General features: G+C 36.9%; 1 protein-coding gene across 1 annotated transcript in view; it reads left to right on the forward strand.

The window, feature by feature from the left end:
• Positions 1 to 6,340: 6,340 nt before the first annotated feature.
• The window catches only part of ZNF804B (zinc finger protein 804B), a 562,233-nt gene continuing 545,183 nt past the window's right edge, over positions 6,341 to 23,390 (forward strand). The window contains exon 1 of the mRNA XM_037836605.1: positions 6,341 to 6,684. Within this exon, the coding sequence (XP_037692533.1) occupies positions 6,577 to 6,684 (108 nt within the window). The 5' untranslated portion in view covers positions 6,341 to 6,576. The remainder of the gene's footprint in view (positions 6,685 to 23,390) is intronic.

Consider the following 23,390-nt stretch of genomic DNA (forward strand, 5'->3'; position numbering starts at 1 on the left):
TGAAAATGATTTTGCTTGTCAAAAAGTATGTGTAAAAGATATATAGCTTTTCAAAGCTATACTACAATGGTAATTTATTAAAATGAAAGACAAAATCCTGGTAAATCACAGATTATTCTACACATGCATCTGCTGAAATAAAAATCACCTCAGAGGCAAGCCTTGGGAGACTTGTTTGATTTCTAACTTGTGTAACTTGAAGCAAGTATTTAAGGCTCTGCAGGCTCTAGTTTCTACATCCATAAAATGAGGAGGTTACTTTGTTATATAAACTTTTAAAATTGATTTGTGACTTGCATAGAGGAACAAATTACAACTTTATAATATGATATTATTCCCCCCAGCCCCAGACTCCACTTCTTTTGTGCTCCTCAAATCACTGCTCTCTAAAGGCAAACACTATCCTGCCTTCTTACCCCATAGATTAGTTTTGTCAATTTTTGAGTTTTATATAAATAGAATCATATATACATGGTTTTCTTTCTATTTGGCTTCTTTTATTCAATGGCATGTCATGAGATTCATCTGTTTCCTTTTGTGTAGCAGTAGTTTGTTTTTATTGCTATGTAATATTCCAATCGAATGAATGAGCTACAATTTTCATCCATTCTAGAGTCGATGGACCTTTGGGCTGTTTCCAGTTTGGGACTATTAGGAATAATGCTTCAATAAACATTCCTATGTGTGTATTTTGTTGAACACATGTTTAATCTACTAATAACACAGTTAAATTGCATGTGACATAGAATTGCTGGGTCATAGGGTCAATGAACATTCAGCTCTAGCAGAGGTTGCCAACAGTTTTCTAGGATTATAGTTCTAATTGCTATGCATAATATATGAAAGTTACAGTAATTCCTCATCCTTGCCAGCACTGGGTATTCTTAGTCTGGTGGATGTGTACTGGTATCTCATTGAATCTTCTTATAAAACTCAAGTAATTTTTACACCCACACATAAACACTCCACTCAGTTCAAAATATTGAGCCCTGACAATACTCAGAAGCTTCTCTCATACCCCTTCCCAATCAATAACATCCTAACCAAGACATAACCAGTTTTCAGACTTCTGTCACCTTAGATTAGTTCTGCCTGTTCTTGAAATTTACAAAATGGAATCATTTTTGCCTGGCTTCTTTTGCTCATTTTTATGTCTGTGATATTTGTCCATGTTATTATACATAACAGTCACATTTTATTTTATCTTGCTATGTAATGTTCCACTGAAGGATATCTTACATTTTATTTATCCATTCCCTTCATGATAGGCATTATCATTTGTTCCAATTTTTGGCTATTAGGAATAAAGCAGCTGTAAACATTCCTGTATGTATCTTTGGTGGATGAAACCACTCATTTCTCTTTGATGTTCATCTAAGAATAAGATTGTGGGGTCATAGAATAAGTAAAAGTTTAGCTTTAAATAGATATAGCTTAATTGTTTCCCAAATGGGTTGTACCACTAGCAAGGCAAGTGAATTCCAGATCCTTGCCACCACTTGGATCCTTGGTCTTTTTAATTTTAGTAATTCTGAAAGGTGTGTAGTGATATCTAATTTCTCTGATGAGTAATTATATTGAGCAGCTTTTCTCATGCTTATGGCTGTTTTGATATCCTCTTTGGTGAAGTGCCTTTGGAGTCTATCTCTTACTTTTTATTTTTTGTCTCCTATTATTGATTTGTAGGAGTTCTTTATGTATCCTGGATATAAGTTCTTTATTTTATCTCTATATCATCTGTATCTTCTCCCAGTGCAGTTTGCCTTTTCACTCTTCATGTGGTATTCTTGTTAAAAATTCCCGCAGTATTAAAAAATACAGACTCTATTAGTTACCAATATTTAAATATTTAAAAATCTGAATTTCTCTTAAAATATTAAGACGATCTAGCAAAATCCTGCTTGAGATCTCATACAGCTGAGGCTGCTCATATGAGAAACCCACCATTCCCTGTTGTTTCCTTCTTAACCTGCTTCACAGGTTCACGTTACCGGACTGGCCACATAGGCACCCAGTTTAGGACCCTGCTCTCAAGTCTCTGCCATTTTTAAAGTTCTGTGTTCTGCTAACCTGACCCCTTGTGCCTGATGCTCAATTAGTTTCGGGAACAACCAATGTCACTTTTGGGTGCCACACACTTAAGGGTGTCAAAGCTCTGGTCACCATCTAATAACCTCTTTATTGTAATTGAATATAAAGATTCTACAATAGTTAACTATGAAAGAGGCAGGATATAAAGCATGGAATTTGGAAGTAGAAGCTGAGAGTTTAAATAATGGCATCCATACTTCTACTGGACTAAATTTGTCCAAATGTTTCTTAGGATGCAGACCTAAAATAACTAAAATATTACAACCTAAATTTCAGAATTTCTCATATAAAGATAGATAGAGAGATGTATATGTATAATCACATAGAAGTGATTTAAGTCTGTTATTAGTAGATTAAAAATAAAACATTTACTCAGTCACTCACTACATATCAATTAAGAACTAATGTTTTGGCAAGGTATTGCTTTAGGGCCACAGCAGTGGACAAAATAGAGAAAGTCTCTGCTTTCAGAGGTAACATTCAAGAATGAGAAATAGTCAATAAATAAATAGGCAAGACAAATATTAAAATATCTAAAAGTTTAAAGTACTTAAAGATAGGTTCCTGCAATAAAGCCCAGTAACTTCAGTTGCTTGGGTAATCAGAAAAGATCTCTTTGCAGAGGCAAGCTTTAAACCCTAACCTGAAGGAAAAGAAGATGTTTGTTCTGTGAGGTTTTGAAAGGGACATTTCCAGTAGAAAGAACAGCTGGAAGAGAGGCTCTTCAGTGGAAACAAACTTGGTTGTATGAGGAACATCATGAGGAGCTCAGAGAGAGGGGAATGCAGACAAAGGCAGGCAAGGAACAGATCAAGCAGGGCTTTTTACCAGCATAAAGAATTTGGTTTTTATTTTGAATGTGATATGAAATAATTAGATGGTCTAATAAAGAAGTACGAGGGCATCATTTTGACTACCGGGTGTAGAGAATGAATTGTAAGGGTGAGGAAAATTGGAAGCAGGGAGACTAGGTAGGAAGATAATGAAATGGTACAAGTAAGAGGTGATGGTTTGTACTAAGGTGGGGGCAGTGGATATGGTGAGAAGGAGATGGATTTGGGATGTGCAGGTATCTGGATGGAAGATGGGGTAACAGAAAAGAGGAATTCTTACTATGTCAGTCAGCTAGAACAAAGCCATGAATCTGGAAATATGTGGAAATGTCAAATTAGCTTTAGGCTAATGCTGTTTGTCCTTTATATTCTCTTCCTTGGAAAGAAAACTCATCATGCTAGACATTGCTTTAAATAAATGGGCCTTGTAAAATTACATGTGATGTTTGTTTTTCATAATGTTTGTTGTAATGGAATGTGACCTGTGTTTAAAACTCATTTAAGATAGTCTTTTAAACTGTTTTGCTTTCCTTTCACTTTCTCTGAAAAAGTTTAATTAGTGGAATTGGAAAGGGAGTATCTCCTTTGGTAAAGAGGGAAGTTAATACAACTAAACAACTCAGTATCTATAGCAATGATGCAAATAAATATATACATCTTTCTGTTTTTTAGATGGGATGAACCCCATATAAAATATAGGTTAGCAATGATGGGGAGTTGTTGAATAAGATGACATCACACTGATAGATATCATTCAAAATGGGGTGAGGAAAAGGGAGTTGTTTTCTTTTTTGTTGTTTTTTTAAACTTCTTAAAATTGGCTGAGTGTCATAAATTCAACAAACCTATGTGTAACAAATATTTTTAAATAGATGGCAAAAATTAGAAAGCAAAGAAAAAGAACAATAATAACAGATTTAAAATATGGTAAATGGAATCCATGGCAAATTAACAGAATTGAAAGCATTAATTTCTAAAGAAAAAAGACCTCAAACATTTACTAAGTTTTAACAAAGATACTGCAAATTACTACAACTTTGAAGCATTACTGTATAAAAGGATTGCTTTGTCTCCTTTAGAAAAATTCAAATGCACATAAGATAATTGTCAAATAAACAGGAAGTTTAGGATAGCTAACAAATACTTTGAATTAAAAATAATACAATAGGGTGGCATATTTGAATTGTATACTTTATTATTCAAGTCAGCCCTTTCATTTTAGAAAAGTATGGCTGATTCTTAAGAATAATTAAGCATTATTAGAAATTATAATTGAATAATGAAGATGGTACTGAATCCTTGAAATGTTATTGAGAGAATGTGCCATTATTTCTCTTTATAATTGTTCCATTTAAAGATGCTTACACTCAGGACCTTAATGCTGTGTGCCACCTACACTTATTAAAAGGGAAACAGTAATTATGGACTGAGTCATACTATCTCCTTTTAAAATGCCACCTTATTCATGTTTTGGCAAAGCTTTCACCTATTCTTTAAGTTTCACTATTTGCAAATACGATGTTTTTTTCCCTATAAAATATAGCTAATGTCTAGAAGTGAGTAATAATACTTAGTCTAGCTCTGGGCTGCATAATTACAACATTGTTAAACACGCCATGTCTTAACAAAAGCAGTCATGCTGCACCTATTATCACTGCTCTTTAGATTTTTTCTTTTATTTTGGAGGTTCTTAACAACAAGAAAATCAGAGAATAATTTTTAAATGCCTCCAAGTTTTACATTGCACTAGTTCAGTTCAGTAATTTTCAGTTAGCAGATTGCAAGGAATTGGGGATTTTTGCCTCATATAGTATGAAGTTTTCTGAAAACTTTAGAGACTAAGATCTAATGCAAGAAAAATCAATGTGTTTCTTAAAATATTAAAGATATTAAGGTATTGTAATAATATAAACAAAAAATCAAATTTGTATTGTGAAGTTACAAAGATACAATAATTGGAAAAATTGCTTAATAGTTATATGAGTTGTCTGAATAGAAAAAATTACCTCTTCTTGTCTAAAGTGAGAGTTCCTCAATGTCAACCAGGATGCAAGTGGAGCATGGGGGGGGTGGTTGGGGAAGAGGGGACTGGGCAGAAGAAAGGGGACATTAGCAGTCACCTTTCAATTAATTCCAAGGCAAGACTGAAGAGGGAAAGGAAGCGACCCTTCACCTTCTTCCCAGTACAATCCGGGCCAGGTGGGGTGGAGAGTATTAGAAAATCCCTTTGGGCAGACTGCGGAGTCCAGGAGAGGGAATGCTGTCTCTTGATACTGGAAGGACTTCTCTTTCTTTTCAAAGCACATTTCTGCACAGGTCTTTTATTCTTAGTGCAGCTCGCTCTCTGGTGGATGTATTTACAGTACATGACATAAAGTGGCGTTAAAACCTACTTCTGAGGGTTGACTGCTGTGGGCTGTGAAGACGCAAACATCCTATATAGACCATATATATCTGCCTCTTTAAGGATACAGAAAGGCTTGTAAGGGAATCTTTAAACTCCAAGTATGTGCCTATAATTGTACATATACATAAGCTCGTTTCATTTGGTTACCGTATATAAGTTTTCTATCTAAAACTTCCTTCTTCCTCCATCCATTACCTTCCATGGTGCATCTAATCTGCCTGCTCTATTTGGGACTGCACAGCTCATTCTTACAGCCGGCTGGGGAGCTATTGCTTCTGCCAATCCCGCCGTCATCCGGCGCGCAGAAGAAATGCTGGAGGCGAGCAGGCAGCCAAGAGTAAAGAAAACGCTCTCCCCCTCGGCGTCTCCTCCAACCACTGCCCTTTTCCGTAATCCCCGGTCCCCCGCCCCAAACACAGTGAAAGTTGGCCCAGAGACAGGGCGGAGAGACTAGAGCACGAGAGCTGCTGAGGCCAGGATGCTGGAGAAACGCGTCCCGCAGCCCCGAGCGCCTCCCGCTGCCACCGCGGCAGCTGTCACCTCCTCGACCGACCGTGTGGCTTGTCCATCGCCTCTTGGCGACGACCCCCAGAGACGGTGCTAACTGCCCCAGTGCACAAGTCGCCGCGTCTCCCACTCTCTGTCCTCACCCCAGCCCGCCCGTCGCCTCCTTCACGCCCTCACCCGCCACTGCAGCGGGGGCAGCGATTTGGGGGCTCCCAGAGACTCTCCACCACTCTCCCGCACAGGCTGCTGCTGCTGCTGTGGCTGCTGCTGCGGTTGCTGTTGAATTCCGGCGCCGCAGCCCACAGCCCAGCCCGGGCACGCTCGGGGTCAGACGATGGAAACCAGCGCCTGAGCATCCCCGCCGCAAGCACTTGGCGGGGGAATTCCTGATTCCCTAGCAGACTCAGGAAGTTGTCCTTTTAAAAAAAAAATAAATAAATAAATGCTGGCCCGCGTTTGAGCAGCCGCCTCGTCAGAGCAGCATGTGGACTGGCTCGCCGCATCTCCAAAGTGCTTTGTGGCCGCTGCCGCCGCCGCGGTCGTCAGAGCAGCCGCTGCGGGCAAAGGGAGCCTTGCGCCGGGCGAGGTGGGGGGACGCGCGACCGCCGCGTCCCCTGCCTACTAGTGGCCGCTTCGCAGGAGGTGGCAGTCACTGCTGCTCCTGAGAAACCAGCCCTCATTTCCACGGCTGGTCGCCTGGTGAGGAGTCGGGGCTCTGCACCTCCCGCCTGGACCCATATGGCTTGTTACCTGGTCATCAGTTCGAGACATCTCAGCAATGGGCACTATCGGGGCATTAAAGGAGTCTTCAGAGGGCCCCTCTGCAAGAACGGATCTCCTTCTCCGGTAACTTGCACACACACACACACACACACACACACACACACACACTCGCATTGTGATGAGTAAGAGTGGATATCTAAGGCAAAAACCTTACCCATAGGCATACTGTGTCTATTTATACAATTCATTGATAAACTGTTACACAGAGGGGTGTGTGTTTACATGTGCATTTTCAACACAGTCATTAGGATCTATAGTATTATGGATGCAAATAGTTACTGAATGCAGTTAACTGCAGGGATGTCAAGGTAGCTTTCCCATACTATGCCAAATTATGAATCTGCTGATTTGGGCAGTATATAGAAAGTTTGAGTGACACTTTATGATGTGCTTTAGTGAAGTCGTCATTTGGGATTAGTTTAATAATGCTGCCATTACTTTATGAGAGAATAAACTCTAAAGATTGTGCATGGGGTCACTAGAAAGAGGAAAGGAGTTGGGTGTTGGGGTTTGGTTAAATCTAATGCTTTACTATGTAGTTTGTCTAATAGAAGCTAAAGATTTCCTTATGGAAATCTGAATTGGATACTTTGTAGTAGTTTATACAAGTATATGAAGAAATGCAATTTGAGTGATTGCCATTCAATTTAGTAAGCTATTCAATGTAGTTTCCTATTCAATTTGCCAAGTATGTTTAATTATTCAAGTACATTAATTGTTGCATTTTCAAAATATTTTGTTAAACATAAAATGATTTTGTCTAGAATTTATAATAAATATAATATTAATTTATCCCTCAGTAGTATTATAGGCTAATATTTGAAGGTGTCAAATGTATTTCAGAAAAATGTGTATATATGATATATTTTTAAAAGTTTTGTACTGTTAGTTAGTGACTAAGTAAATATCTAAACTCAAAGAACAACTTCTGTAATTCAAGGTAAAAACCACTGTTTTAAGTCTGTTCTGATATAAAGAGGAAAAAGTTAAGGTGCCTGATTTTTATTTTTTTATTTTAGATACTTTTCATCACTGTTTAATCCTTCATTAACATGAATTATTCAAAACTGCAATATATTATAAAAGCCTTTGATTAAGTGCTATATGTGATTTGCATAAGAGATCTAAAATATGAAAGTATAAGTACTTGGAGACATCACTAAGATTCCTAATTATGACAAACTATTGCCTCACATGCTTGTGTGCACTGTAAAAAGTGGGTTGTTGTAATCCCCCCATGTCAGAATGTAAGCTAAAAAATTCTGTTTACATCTTTACTTAGACGTAAACTTACAGGGTTTGAGAATTTTAGTTGAATAAATACCATATTCAAACCTTCTAGGCAGCAGGACTGAATCATTCCAATTTTTTAAGATTCTAAAGATAAGAGTTTTCACACTTTCAGCAAACCACTTCAATGTATGACAACCTACAGTGTCAGGAGAATTTTCCTTATAGCAAACGTAGGTCCTTCAAATTCTTTAAGCCCATTTCATCTTGAAAACCCAGAATATTTCACCTTTCTCACAGGTATTATTTTTCAACCCTTTGATAGTCTCTGTGGCTCGCTTCCAAACTCTCTTTTTGGTTATGGAGATCTGAATTGAGGAGTGTTTTGTAGTATATGTGCCTTAATCATTTATAGGATAAAAGGAGAATTACTTCATAGTTCCTACATAGTTGTAGTTCTTTTTAAGTTGATAGAAATATGGTATAATCTTCCAAAGTCTGAAGAGTTTGCAGAGAAAATTTCCATGACACGGCCCAACAGTGTCTTCCTTCTCCACCAGGGTTTCTCATCTCCCAGGAGCCTGGTTGACCCCACAGGGCCTGGATGTGTGAATTGTATGTGAGAATGCAGCTGACCAGTCATGCCACACACACACACGTGATACTATTGTTATTCCCAGTTAGGTTTGTTTTTACTAATGTGTTCATTCATTGACTTCACTCTCCAGGCTCTTCTCTTTGGCTCACTAGATAATTCTCTTCAATATTTCTGCATGCAGGTATACTTAACTTACATATGCACCATTTAAGCAAATATCTAAGTTAATCTGTATATATACTTCCTAAACTTGCTTTGATATATTTTGTCTTCTTTTACCTTTTTCTATGGAATTCGAATGGCTTTTTCAAGGTTTGAACAGTTTCTCATATGAAGTGGGTAATATGTGAAAAATGGATGTTCATTCATTCTCTGTCACAGGCAGGCTGTTGACACAAGTATTAAGTAACATTGGATTGAGATCTACTTTCCACTGATTATTATTTAGTTTTTCCTCCTAAGTTAAAATAGGTCACTACTTTCTGGACCCTACACACTTATGCATTTGAATAGTAGTTTCCTAGTCTTAATTCTTTAATTAAGAATGAAATGTGAAGCATGAAACTAAAAACTTCATGATTATACATCATTTGCTTTTTATATTCAACAATGCATGCCTTTCACCACCCCTACCCCTGTTACTTTCAGTTTGACATAAATTTATTGATTTTTCTTCCTGTAGTATGAATACAAACTCACAAATCCTCAAAATACATAGTCTTCTATTTTTTCTTTAAACGTATAGCTACTCTGGCAATACCTTTTCAAATTGAGCATTCAGAATAGTCTCAAATTGATCTCCATGTCAACAACTTTAATTATTTCCACTCATTGAGACCCAGTTTATCTGATATAGATTGAAATACCACTAGTTGATTTAACTTTTCTTTCACTATGTTCTCTAATACTTAAACTTTGGGTCTTACTCTTTTAATCTGTGTGTCTCTCCTTTCTATTTTAATCTGCAATTTTGTTTAATAGAGCCATTTAAAAAAATAGTACATGGTGATAGTGTCCTAAATGGTAGAATTATTGAATGGGACTATTTTGTAGCTTTGCTGTAGAATGGAGAAAATCCACAGTTCCTGTTGATATAAGTTTCTTATTTTGTAGTTTATTATAAAAACACAAGGCTGTTACATCAGTTTAACATTTCACCATCTCATAGATATAATTCTTAGTTTTTATTTAAAGTAGCTGTATGCATTTATTATATTCAAATTATATGTGTATAGAATTTGAATATGTGATATTAAATAGAAAATACAAAAGTGAATGGCTATGTTTATATACGTTTTATTCCAAGGGATTTCAACTAGGAAACATATTACATCAGTATACAGAATTTTTATATAAAGTACTTAATCGGATACTTGGGAAATAAATAAAGCATCTCCCCTCCCCCGCCAGACAATTTTCATAGGTTAGTAAACTGAAATTTACTAATAAATTTACTGCAAAATTCAGCTTCTATCTGCAAAGTAGAACATGTAAATGTCTTATCTGTTGCATCTTTCTTTTTTTGAAGACCGTGTATGGAAAAATAGCATTCTGCTTTTCATCCTAATTAGAATGTGTATAATTGATTTGGGGTACTTTCTGTCACTTTTTAAATGCAGGGATAATTTAAAGAAAAGTAAAGAATAAATGGTGAAGTATTGCGTAGTGCTTAATGGTAAATCTCTATCCTTAGGAAAAAAATCACATCCTCTCACATTTAGGATATTAATTTCCCACCCTAATTCAACTCTAAAATAATTACTGTATGATATCTTAGAAAACAGTATGATAGACACACACACATACATATCCATATACATAGATGAAGATATAGATACATCCACAGTATCTGTGCTCAAGTACAGGAATTTACCTAAATATTGTGTTCAGTCTTTTACCATCAAATGTATTAATGGTAAAACTTTGTTACAATAATTGAAATATTCACTAAAAAAATAGTCTACAGGTGAATTCATTTTTTGGTGAACTTCCATGCAAGTTCCTCTATCACCTTATTTGGATTCAATAAAACAAGTCATATCCTCTATGTAACCTAGAAAAATTTTTGAATTATTCTGAATTATATTTTGCAATCTAAATATCATCTCAAATTTATATTCATTTGAGTATGGTTTGTCATAGTGTACTTAATCTGTGTTGTGGTTAAAGATAAGAATATCATTCAGGATATGTATCTTTTAAATATTAGTAATAATCATAGTTGTATATTTTATCTGTGGTAAGTTTTTAGCCTATTAGCACTCTTTTGAAGTTTAGATAGGATGATATTTCTTAAGAAGTATTTATTCCTCAGAGTACCATAGTTAGCTATTCAGGTATATCTGTTTTGGGAAGTACCTATTGTTTTCCACTAAGGTACCCTGTATGTGAAGGAAATTTTTGGAATTTCCATCTGTGCAACATATCATAGTCCTTGGAATTTTTTTTTTTTTTTTTTTTTTTTTTTACTGTTTAGTGATTCTATCCTAAGATATATATCTGACTAAATTGCCTAGTAGATGGAGGTGGCATGCAAATAAACATTTTAAATTGACCAAAGTGTCCTGTTAAGCTCCCTCATTTTTGTTTTTACTACAAATGTATTTGTATAAATGAAAGAAGTTCTCAAAAAGATTAATTACCTTGAAGGTGCATCCATCTAGACAATTCCTTAAATGAGGAGATGAGTGGAGTTATACCCTCATTCTTTTTCCTAATGCCTGTAATATTCAATTGTGTGTTTTCATTATGCTTAATATGCATATGTAAAACACATTTAAAACACTCTCAAATGGATGCACTTTTCACATGCCAAATATAATTATGAAGACAGACCCTCCCATAGAGAAGTCACCTGCCTCCTCTTTTTGAATTCATGATTATGTAATACTGCCTTTTATACTGAAACTTTCAGATGTTTTCAATAAAGAAGACCCAGTTACAATTTTTGTCACAACTGTTTTCTTTGCTATGTAAAAGATCATATTTAGGAACTTCCTCTATTCTCATAGACTTTTTGGCCCTTCCCTCTTCCCTAACAAAATGATTTCAGAAACTTGAATTTGGTATTAGAAAATAAGTATCAACTTTCTAGGATTTAAATGTGTGTTTACATGGCTTAAAAAGGTTTCCACAATAAGAAGAGTCAAATGAGTATTTGCGTGGTATTATTTGTGACTTATAATAGATTCCACTACATTTATCTCAAAATTGAAAATTGATGGATCAGATCCCTTGATTTATTCCTTTTAAATATACAATTGAGGCAAACTTTCTATTTTAGGTTTCTGCCCTACAATTTGGGAATAAAACTTGTTGGGATCATGTGTAGGCTAAATGTGGATGGTACTTAACATGGAACTTAATTTGTAGTTTAAAAATACTTAGTGGTAACACTGAATCTTTGTTGCATGTTGTATGTACATTAAGATGCATATTTTTATGTATCAAGTATTAACAGCTTGAAATGCCAATGGGTTTAAGGCTGTATTGGGAACAAGGAGCAAGAAGAGTAACTTTATCAAGTTTATTTCAGTGTAAGGTGGTTTGTTCAAAATACTCACTGTCATAATTCTTTAGTATATATGTACATATTTTGTAGATAATTTGAATAAAAATTGAAAGAAAAATGTCACTTTGCTTTAAAATATCTTTGATTTTTGCAAATATAGTTTTTCATCAAAATTCAGGTAATCCTTTAACAGGGACAGGAGGCAGCCTTTTTGCGATAGACGTCTTACGCTTTTGTAAATCAGATTTACTTAGTGTATAAGGTCTGGAGAGAGAAATTAAATTTTTGATATATTATCATGAAAAAGTACAGGTATGGTGATAAAAGGAATGTACCATTCCCCAAGTTCCGCAATGTGTCTTGCTTTGGAAATACTTACTGAACTTGAAAAGAAATTCTTACCCTAGATAGCATTCTTAGTTATAACTAAGACACTGTTTGCTTGTTGAAGAAAAAAATAATGCAAAATAACATTGCAGAGTATTTTCAATGGAAAGGCCTTTTTTATTTGCTTTTTTTGATATTCACTAATAATATTAATTTTTCTGAGATGGATTCTTATTAACATGTATTAAAACTATTTTTTCATTCAAATTTGGTATCCAAAATCTAAACGTATATTTCCGAAGAGCTGATAATATGGCATTTCTTCACAGATAAAGAGAGCTATATAGTTAACTCTTTTTCTTCTTTGGCTGCTAAGGAGCTCAAATACAAATCTGTGTTTAACAAAGAGACAGGGACTTGAAATCAACATGTCATACCCACCCCTGCTCATCTCCTATTTCAGTCTATCTTTTATTTTATTTTCCTTGGCTCTCATGCTTTTAAATTTGTATTTTATTATTTTAATGCATAATGTTTCTTTTAGCTAACTTAGGTCTTTTGAGAAAGGATGTCAGGCTATAAATAAATAACAAAATACAGAATGTTCGAAGATAGGGATGCTACTCAGGATTTTTGTACTGGGCAGCTCTGAGAATGATTCATGGACAGTATTCAGTTTGTTCATTTGTAGCAAGTATAATTAGCACTGCCAATTTTTTTGCTTCAGCTATTGTTGAATTCTTTTTGGCAAATTTTATTTCACTTTTGTGTGGGTATAAGAGGCAGGATATAGTTTATTTTGAAATGGATAATGCCTGTTGTTGTTTTTTGCTTTTTCCTGAACAATCCTCTCCCTCCCTCTTACTCTTCTTGATGTTCTTACTCCTTTCATTCATATGATTACCAATTTTTAATATCTTTTTGCTTTACACATTCATTTTGGCATACACTTCTAACTCAAGGGGCATAAGCCTCTAGAAGGATGCAAACCATCCCATTCTGTCTACTCTCCTCCTCATCATTAAAGTTTCTTCTCCATTCACCGTCCCCACATACCTTGTAGCTCTAGCTCAGTATTTAGAGCTTCCCCCTATCTCCAATCAGATTCCTCCTACCAGTGCTCTTCCCCTGCCCTCCTTCCCATGGCTTACTCAGCACTTCATTTGTCCCGTGTACTTCTCCAGCACCAGACAAATTCATCAGTTTTCCCCCGCCCTTCCTCCCCAACTAACATATGTCCTTTCAAGATCTCCATTTTGGCATGAATAATCATATCTACTAACACCTTTCTTGGCAAGCAAAGGCTATATGCATTTCCTCTTTATGAATGAAACGTCATATTCCAAACAGAAAATGACCGTGAAGTCCCCTGAAGTCTCATGAAAGACGGCGAGGATGGAGGTTACACTTAAATCTGGCTCCCCCTGCTGAGCTGCTTCATCTGAGTAAGAAATGATGAGACATGGAAGAGTCATATTAATCATGTTCATCGTATTATCTAAAAATGTCCAGAGTCCCTTTGTGGAATCTAGTGTCTCCATGACCCTGCCCCCACCTGCATCTTCAGGTTTGACTTTATTTATTCTTCCATCTGGCCCTATGCTCCAGCAATAACAAACTACTCATAGTTCCTGACTATGGCATGTGTTTATAGACCTTTATGCTTTTGCACATTGCTATTCCCTCTGTCACACATCCTTGTTTCCTGCTGTTTTTGCTGGGCCATGGCCTATATGTTCTTTCCAACTTAACTAAAGAGTTGGACCCCCATGTGAATCTACTGTAAGTTCCCTCTCATGGGAACTTTTTCTCTTGGAGGCTGCCATTGCAGTCATTGTTTGCCTTGATTATCACTGAACTGTAATCATTTACTAGTGTCCATTTTGCCATGGATGTGAGATTCATGGGTTCAGGTATGCTTTCACCTTTATATCCCCAACATTGGGCACAGCATCTGGTTTACTATACTCAATCAACCAATATTTGTTGAATGAATGAGTGAATGAATGATGTTGGAAAATACAATATTAGGTTCTTTATCATTTGGAATTCTGCCATTGGTCTGTTTGACATCGCAGCACAGCTGATAGAAGGAAAACTGGAAATTGCCATCTAGTCATGGACCTTAATTTTTATCTGTGATTTAAAAGTCCCTTAGATTTACTCAGTAGCTGTGAATACTTCTTATGTAGCAACACTGCAAGAAGGCCCCGGAAAAGTGGGAATAGACTTTAGGGTAGATATATTTATGGTGAAATTAGTGAAATTTAAGTAAATATTCTGTATATCTTTAGGGCTTAATAACATTAACTTGTACAAATAATGATTTTATGTTTTCTTTTTTCTGTGGCATATTACACATAGGTATATTTCTCTTGACCGTTGGCACTTTTGGCAACCAATGATGGAGTGCCAGGGATCAAAAAGAAGGCTCTGGTGTTAGACTGCATAGTTCCAAATCTAGTTTTGCCACTGATTAGCAATTTCTTCACTTCTCTTAACTTCAGTTTTCTCTTCTTCACAGTGAGGAAGTGTGGTCCAAAACATGGTATTTTAAGCATAGTGACTGATGTTAATTGAGAGTTCAGTAAATATTAGCGATTATTATTACTTAGTTTGTGTGTGTTGATATGTGTGCACACATATCTGATGGTGTAATGGGGAAAAACTTTCGACACAGCTTTCAAAATTCCAATTGGGATAATTCTTTTCTCTTAATTCACTTAATGATTTTAATAGAAATCATAGATTTTAATAGAAATTTAATTGGTATAAATATGTTCCCTTTGGTCCTGGTGGTAATTTCATGAAGAAAACTTTTCTATAGAGAATTTTTACAGGTAGGGCAGCCTCGTTTAGAATACACTGTTCTACAGATGGATTAAGTGACCACTGTTTCATGGTAATGTTTCTTACTTTAATACCTACAAAGATCATTTGGTCAATTGCTTCAAGTATAATTTAATGCCACCTACTAATCCAAATTGCAGAGTGCTTTATTCCATGTAACCATTTTAGAACATTTTTTTTTTTTTTTTTGCAAAAGTCTACAAGACACAGAAATGTGGCTAAATATAAATGGATGAAATTTGTACATGAGTTAGTTAAGCCATAATTTTTCATTGGCACATATTTGCTAGCTTTTAAAAAATGAATTACACGTTGGGAACTTGATCATTCCCATCCTATTTAGAAGTATGTGGGAGGAGAAAAAATAGTGATGCTTATACATTTTTTCTTTTTTGGAAGAGAGAAAATAATTTCCTGAACAGTGGCCACCATAGTCCCCAAGAAAGACCAACCAGGAGCAGCCACATGGTGATTATTGCGTATTTGCCAACATTCTCCAGTTGTGTGAACTTATCAGTCACACACTTCCCAACAAGGTTTTGGTAGCACCTGGGTCTGTCAGCTGATATTCATTAAGCATATAAGATATGGCCCCTCTCCACAAGAGGAGCTTAGACTTCTTCTAAAAGATAAATTGTATGTAAAATATCCAGCCATCTGGTGTGGACATACAGAAGTATAGTATACTCTCTGGACTTGAGAGAATCATATTTATTGTACAGTCAGTTTCTTAATAAACATCAACTTTGCTATAGCTGTTTATAGATATTTGATTCCTCTGCCTTATTTATAGAAATTGAAGCTTGGAAGGGCTCTTAGCAATCTGGTTTAGCTTCCCACTGTATATTTTCTAATACACCACTGTTGTAGGCAGAATAATAGCCCTTCAAAGATGGCCACATCTTAATTCCCCAAACATGTGAATGTGTTACCTGCAAATATGGAAATTTTGCAGATGTGGTTTATTTAAGGATCATGAGATGGGAAGATGAGCCTGGATTATCCAGGTGGGTCCAATATAATCACAGTTTTTTATAAGAGTGAGACAGGAGTATCAGAGTCAGAGAGAGAGACTTGCTGATCCTAAGCTGCTGGATTCGAAGATGGAAGAAAGGGCCATAAGCCAATGAATGCATGTGGCCTCTAGAAGCTGGAAAAGGAAAGGAAATTGATTCTCCCCTAGAGCCTCAGAGAAAACTGCAGCCCTGCTAACACCTTAATTTTAACCCAGCAGGACTTTTGACCTACACAACTGTAAGATAATAAATCTGTGTTGTTTTAAGCGAGGAACTTTGGGTTAATTTGTTACTGAGGTAATAGGAAACCTATGCAAATACCCCTATTATGGTTGTCCAACATCTCCTTGAACATTTCTAATGGTGGGGGTCTGTCTGATTACCAAGGTGACTTATTCCTGTGAGATTAACGTAATTAATGCAGGATCTCTCTCCGTCTTCTCTTCCTTCTATTCAGTGATCCTTAATGTACCCTTTTGAAGCAAGAAATAGATCTGGTCCCTCTTCAATATGCTATCCCTTCAAATATCCAAAGAAACTGGTAATTTTTCTTTGTTAAATCATGTAAAGGACTGGAAAGTTTGTGAGAACAAAATACATCCTCTGACATGTACATCACTTGCCTTATTTTCTTATATATTAATTGAATTTTCTGCAACTCAAAATGCTTTATTACACTTTTCATGTAATACAAGTTTTGAAAGACAGTATTCTGATGGTTCTTATAGTTTTGATAAAGAGGTAAACTCAGCAAAACATTATCAGATATTTAGAAAAATACTCTCTACATTTTCAAATACTGTTTACTTTTCCCCAGATACAATGTATATTCTCTACCCAGAGGAAAAACTTAAGAACACTCACAAAAACACAACATTTTAAAAACATCTCAAGGCTATTCTTAGTTTATTTAAACTTTGATTTAGACATTTGTAAATTCCCAGGGGAAAAAGTACTGGTTTTTAAAAGAATAATTATGATTTCATGAAATGCCAAATATTTTCTGTGCTAGACATAGTCATATTTAAATTTGTTATCTTTGACTTTTATGTTGAGAAATAACATAATATAAAAATTGACACAAAAGAGGGTCTTAAGTGTATAGTTTTTTAATGCCCCAGATATAAATACAGAATATTATAGCCCTCCAGAAGTCCTAGTGACTACCCTAATACCATAAAAAAAATTGAATGCTAAAATGAATTTAGTAAGGAAGACATATCTGCAGCTGAGAATGACAGCAAACTATTAAATTAAGCCCTAATTTATTTATTTATTTATTTTTTGGTAGCGGGATGGTAACTGGACAGTGTTTCAGCTGCTTCCCTTTTCTGCTTCACTTTGACCTAAATGAACTTGCTAACTATTTGAAACAAATGAACAAGAGAATATAGACTAGGTAAGAATGAATTATGCTAATTAAACACATGGATTATATTCAGAGTGACATCTGTGAAGAATTTCATTATCTTTTCCTTAATATTACATGTTGAAGTTCAACAATCTGACCATTGTGTGGATTTACAAATCTCTTGCAAGCGGTTAGGAACTGCTCTGTTGACTATTCATTATTTGAGAGGAGAGGTGAATTATGTATTTAGTGGCAAGATAACAATAAATGATTAAAGGAAAGAAACCTCAATCTTGGAGTTCTCATAAAATTTAAATTTCTGTGCAAATGAAATGTTAACTTTATTACAAAAGTTGTTATAATTTCACATGCATGTACAAGGGTAGAACACAAGTTTGAATTACTGTGGAAAAAGATTATTGCCAAGAAGATTATAAACCCCAAACAACGCATATATTAACAATCCTAATTTAAGTGAATTTAAATATATTTGTAGAACCGATCGTGTATTTCAAATCAAATTTAATGCTCCTCTTCCAATATCCATATCAATATCACAATCATGAAGGATTCCTCCTTTATTGTCATTAGGGGGAGATTTGTGTAATTACATTATAAAGAAAAAGTAATAAAATAAAAAACACTTTATGTATTTCTTCTAATAGGTCACTTAGGTGTCAATTTTTTTTTTTAAATCACACTCAGTTCCATTTATTGTGATCATTAGGACTCAATCCACCTGTACTGGTTTGTGTATATTATGTCCCCCAGAAAAAGCTATGTTCTTTGATGCAATCTTGTGTGGGCAGACATATTAGTGTTGATTAAGTTGGAACCTTTGGATTAGGTTGATTCCATGGAAATGCACCCCACCGAACCATGGGTGATAACTTTGATTGGATAATTTCCATGGAGGTGTGGTCCTACCCATTCAGCATGGGCCTTGATTAGTTTACTGGAACACTGTATAAGCTCAGACAGAAGGAGCAAGCTTGCTACAGCCAAGAGGGACACTTTGAAGAATGCACAGAAGCTGAAAGAGTAGCTGCAGATGAGAGACAGTTTGAAGATGGCTGTTGAAAGTAGACTCTTGCTCCAGAGAAGCTAAGAGAGGACAAACACCCCAAGAGCAACTAAAAGTGACATTTTTGAGGAACTGCAGCCTAGAGAGGAACCTCCTGGGAGAAAGCCATTTTGAAAACAGAACTTGGAGCAGACACCAGCTACGTGCCTTCCCAGCTAACAGAGGTTTTCCGGACACCATTGGCCATCCTCCAGTGAAGGTACCTGATTGTTGATGTGTTACCTTGGACACTTATGGTCTTAAGACTATAACTGTGTAACTAAATAAACCCCCTGTATAAAAGCCAGTCCATTTCTCGTGTTTTGCATTCTGGCAGCATTAGCAAACTAGAACACCACCCCTGAAAGCATTTAGAGGAAACCAGTTCTTCACAGGGAATAGAACAGGTGTGAAAAGTGGACTGGAGAGAAATATGATTAGTATAAAATATTCATAGGGAGTGGCCTTGGGTGGATTTATAGAAGCATCACTTAACCTGAAGGTTTTAGAATTAGACCAATGCACGGTCACTGAAATACAATGCATGTATTAACTGGGTGACAAAAATTCAGGTAGGAAAAGTTTTAAATTCTTTATTAAGTCATGAATATAAGACTGGTCTTAGGATTCAAATTCTGATTTTGAAAACCTTTAATTTTCTTGCCACCCTCACTTAATTCATTAATGTTTGATCAGTGTTTTTCAGGCTGTTTTCTGTGTTAAGTTAAATATCCTTTGTTCAGAGGAAATCATGGGAGCCAGACAAAATAGACATAAGCAACACTGCTTTGGTTAAAAATGTGGGGACGGTTAGTTTTGGGTGACGAAATTTCCTTCTTTTTCTCTGCATCTGGGCAGGGATCACATGGAGCATAAGACCTGAGGCTTCATGATTTGATAAGCTGTGAAAGGTAAGCACCTGCTGTTTCCAAAGCATGGTAACAGTATACTTACCTGGAGTAACTCGATTACATATATGTCACAATACCACATTTATTATATATTGGTTTCACTCTATGTTTGTGGCTTTTATGGAAAATGTTACGGCGACTTTGGAGTTTGACTTTCAGGGACATCTGACTGGGTTAGTTCAAGGAAGCACAAGAAATTTTCCCCCAAGCTGAGTGCCCAGGCAGAGGGGACACAGCCTATAAACAGAACAGCATGGAAATTAGCCAGAGTTTGGAGCAGAAATCTTGACATAGAAGGCTGATCTAGGAGGGGCCTGAGATATCTAGCATTGAAAATAAAAGCAACTTCAATTGGGAAGTCAAAGTCATTCATTCATTCACTCGTTTATTCAACAAATTTTTGTTAAGGGCCTACAATGTACCAGACATTTTCTGGTTATGCAGCAGAATTAAAAAATAAATCACATTGTGGGAGAGAAAATATGTTCCCCATATGAAACAAATAGTCCTGGGAAGTGGCACAAGCTTCAAGCTTTGGTCAGTTACCCAGCTACTTGGGTTAGTGAACCAGTGCCTCGGACTAAAACAGAAGCACATAAAAGGTGGAGGAGAAGGAAGCGGAGGAGGACGGGGGGAGGGGGAGGAGGAAGAGGAGGGGAAGGTGGGGAAACGTCTGAAATGGATGAACCTAGATTGCTCTCCCTCTCCCAGTTGAAGTAGTTCATTTGGCCCAAGGGCATTGAATTATCAGGTCAGAGTTTAAAATTAATTTATACCTAGACAAATCTAACATTGTAGAACTTTCATTTTTTGTGCTTTTGGCTTTGTTTTCTTTTGGATTTCTTAGTAAATTTTTTTATTTTGAAACTCCAGCCACCTGCAGGAGACCAAGGGGGAGACTGATTGACAGTAGAGCTCCTGTAAACCTGCAGATGGGGTTGTGGCGTGCAGCCTGCAGGCCAGCAACAAGGGCCATGTTGCGCTGCTTTTCTCCGACACTCAGAGCTAGTTAACTTCCGGCAGGAATACAGGATCTGGAAGGAGGTTCTTCTCTTCACCTAACTCCTCAGGTGTAAGGCCCCTGGAGGAAAGGCAGGGAGTCGGTGTAAGGATAACGAAGATATAGGATGGGAGCACTGTAGATGAGTTTTAATTTAAGGTTTTGCTTTGGAAAGGGTTTCAGGCTTTGGAGCACCCTGCCCCTTCCCTAGAGCGTGGACTCTGCAAAGAGGGAGCCCCTAAGAGAAAGATGAGGAGGCACTGACCGGAAGAGCTCGCTGCTGCCCTGAACCTGTCCCCGCAGGTTCTCCGTGGAGAATTGGGTGATCGTGGTTCGCTGGAAGCTAGTGGAGCTCAGATCCTCTTAAGCCATCACTGGGCAAATCCTTCTGGGGCCCTCGTTATGCTCTGGGCCCTGAACCAGGTGCTGGTGATGGTGAGGAAACTGTTCACAACAGACGTGGTATCTGTCCTTGGGGAAACTGCAGACAGGGAGTGGTGGGTAGGCACTGAGCAAGCGTTTATTACTTAATTCCCTATTTATAAATATTCAAGTCCTTTTGAAGGACAAGTAATTGATGTTAAAGAAGGATAGAACAGGGTGCCCCTCTCTTGTTCTTGAATGAGGGCAGACTTTCCAGAGTAAATGATATATAACCTGAGATATGAAGAACGAGGAGGGGGGATCCTGGCAGATAGCTGTGAGGCAGGACTGCTGAGAAAACTCCCAGGCCTGGGGTGTGGGGTGGACAGAGGGAGCACACAAAGAGGCGGGACCATGTGGCCATGTCGCAAGGAAACAAGGAACTAGTCTCAGGTTGAAATATGGCTTTTAATCTCACTCCAAAACAAAACACTCTTTTACTCTATAGCTCTTCTAATTAATTCCTGTGAATTGTGCCAAATGAGACAAGTAACCGTGGGTGTTTTTTTTTTTTTTTCTGTCACTGTTGTTGTTCCAAACAAAATCCAGAAAATGATTTATAAACAAAATAAGAGGACCAGAGTTGAATCATCATTAATCTTGGTTATTTGTGCTGTAAATTCATTATAAGTAGACCCATTCTTATATAGAGAGAACAACTGAGAATTAACGTTATAGATCCATACACAGGAATGATGTTATGACTTAAAGTTCACCCAGAATACTTCTCTCTGCTTCTCTAAGGTAATCTGATGTGGTCTGGACACCTGAGGGTTTAATTGCTTTAAGGATATGCGACATTTCTATCAAGAAAACGAGGGAAAATGGAGGTTTTTTAAAGTGATTTGAATCAATTGTAGAAATTCATGTTGTCTTTGCTAAAGAAATTTGACCAAAATATATTAATGACCATTAATAAAATAACATTAGAGACCCAAGGTGATAATGGCTTACTCCTCTTAAAGATGACCTGACAACATATGAGGTACTTCTCAGAATCTCTGAAATGCCTGTGTGGCCCCTAAGAGATGAGGCCCTCCCAGTGCTGCTTGGTGATAAATTTGTGTCTATTTTTATTTCAAATTTTAATATAAAAGCAGTAATGCATGTAGGTTTCTTGGGGTACAGTTTATGTGCATGTTTTGCTTGTTTTATGCATTTACCTGCCCCACCCCCATCCGGCTTTAATTTGGGGGCATGGAAACGTTCCCTTCTTGTAATAAAAAGTGTGGTGAAGTGGTTTTAGAGTTGGACTGAACTGGTTTGACCTCCTATTCCAGTTCTGCCTAGTTGTGTGACTGCTACACCATTCCGAGCCTCAGACTGTGCACTTGTGATGTTACCTGATAGGGCTACGGAGAGAAATAAATGAGCTAATGAATGGTGCATGCTTAGTGCAGTGTCTGGCACATAGTAGGTGCACAACGAAAGGCAGCCAGTAGTTACTCCTATGGCATTTGGCTGCTTCTCTCAAAAACAGGTTTCCTTGGCATTTCAAAATGTTCTTGTCACTGTTTGGGAACTTAACACCATTATATCAAATTACTGAAATTGTTGCTCTTGCGTATGATCCTATAAAATTGCTCTTTATTGTGGTTGTGTTTTTGTGGGGAGGGATGCAGACATGGGTGCCTGATGGTATTCTCTTTAGCAGAACCATAGCAAACAGCAGCCAGCGTTTTCACAACTTTCATAATGAAAATGCTAGGTACACCCTGCTTTCCTGATACAGCTTTAATTCAGGACAGTGATATATTTGAAATGGCTTCTCTCTTCTTTTTGTCATTTTTGTCAGAGCAAATTGAGTTAAGTAGACAGCTGAGTTGTTTCCATGATATTGCTGCCATATGGAAGGATTTTTTCCCCTTCTAATCTATAAGGATAAACATTTAGTCTAAAATGACTGTCTCTGTGCTGATAACCATCCACCTTCACTACTACTGGGTTTAAGCATCTGTCACCACCTTTGGAAGTTCTACTGAACCAATCAGGCTTTTCCTCCTCCATCCACTTTCTCTCCCCAACACAAATCTATTTTAGATGATTTGTAAAGGAGGAAATATTATGTGGCTAAGGGTTGTGTACATTCTGGGTATGTGCACACACTACTATGGGTAAATATTAAGGTCCACGTGATAATGTACGCTTTTATACACATAAATTTTGTGCCTCGCACACAGAGAAAGTATTCAATCAATATATATCATTTGCCACTTCATGTTGCAAAAAGCATCTGTTATCAGTCAATGTCTAGTCAGGATAACAGAAACCAGGCGCTGCTTTTCAAACAGAGGGAGCACAATGTAAGAAATTCTTCACAAATGTGTTGAAAAGCTTGAGAATGAGGAAGGGAGAAGATGATATTACCCAGAGATTAGCAACAGCAGGAAGTCGGTACTGCCCCTAGGGCTGGAGGAGCAGAAGGGAAAGTGGGATTACCTGGGCCCTACATGCTCAACCTGACACTGCCCGAGGGCTAGTGCTGCTGC

Source organism: Choloepus didactylus, chromosome 5 (assembly GCF_015220235.1).
Source record: "Choloepus didactylus isolate mChoDid1 chromosome 5, mChoDid1.pri, whole genome shotgun sequence".
Taxonomy (NCBI): Eukaryota; Metazoa; Chordata; class Mammalia; order Pilosa; family Megalonychidae; genus Choloepus; species Choloepus didactylus.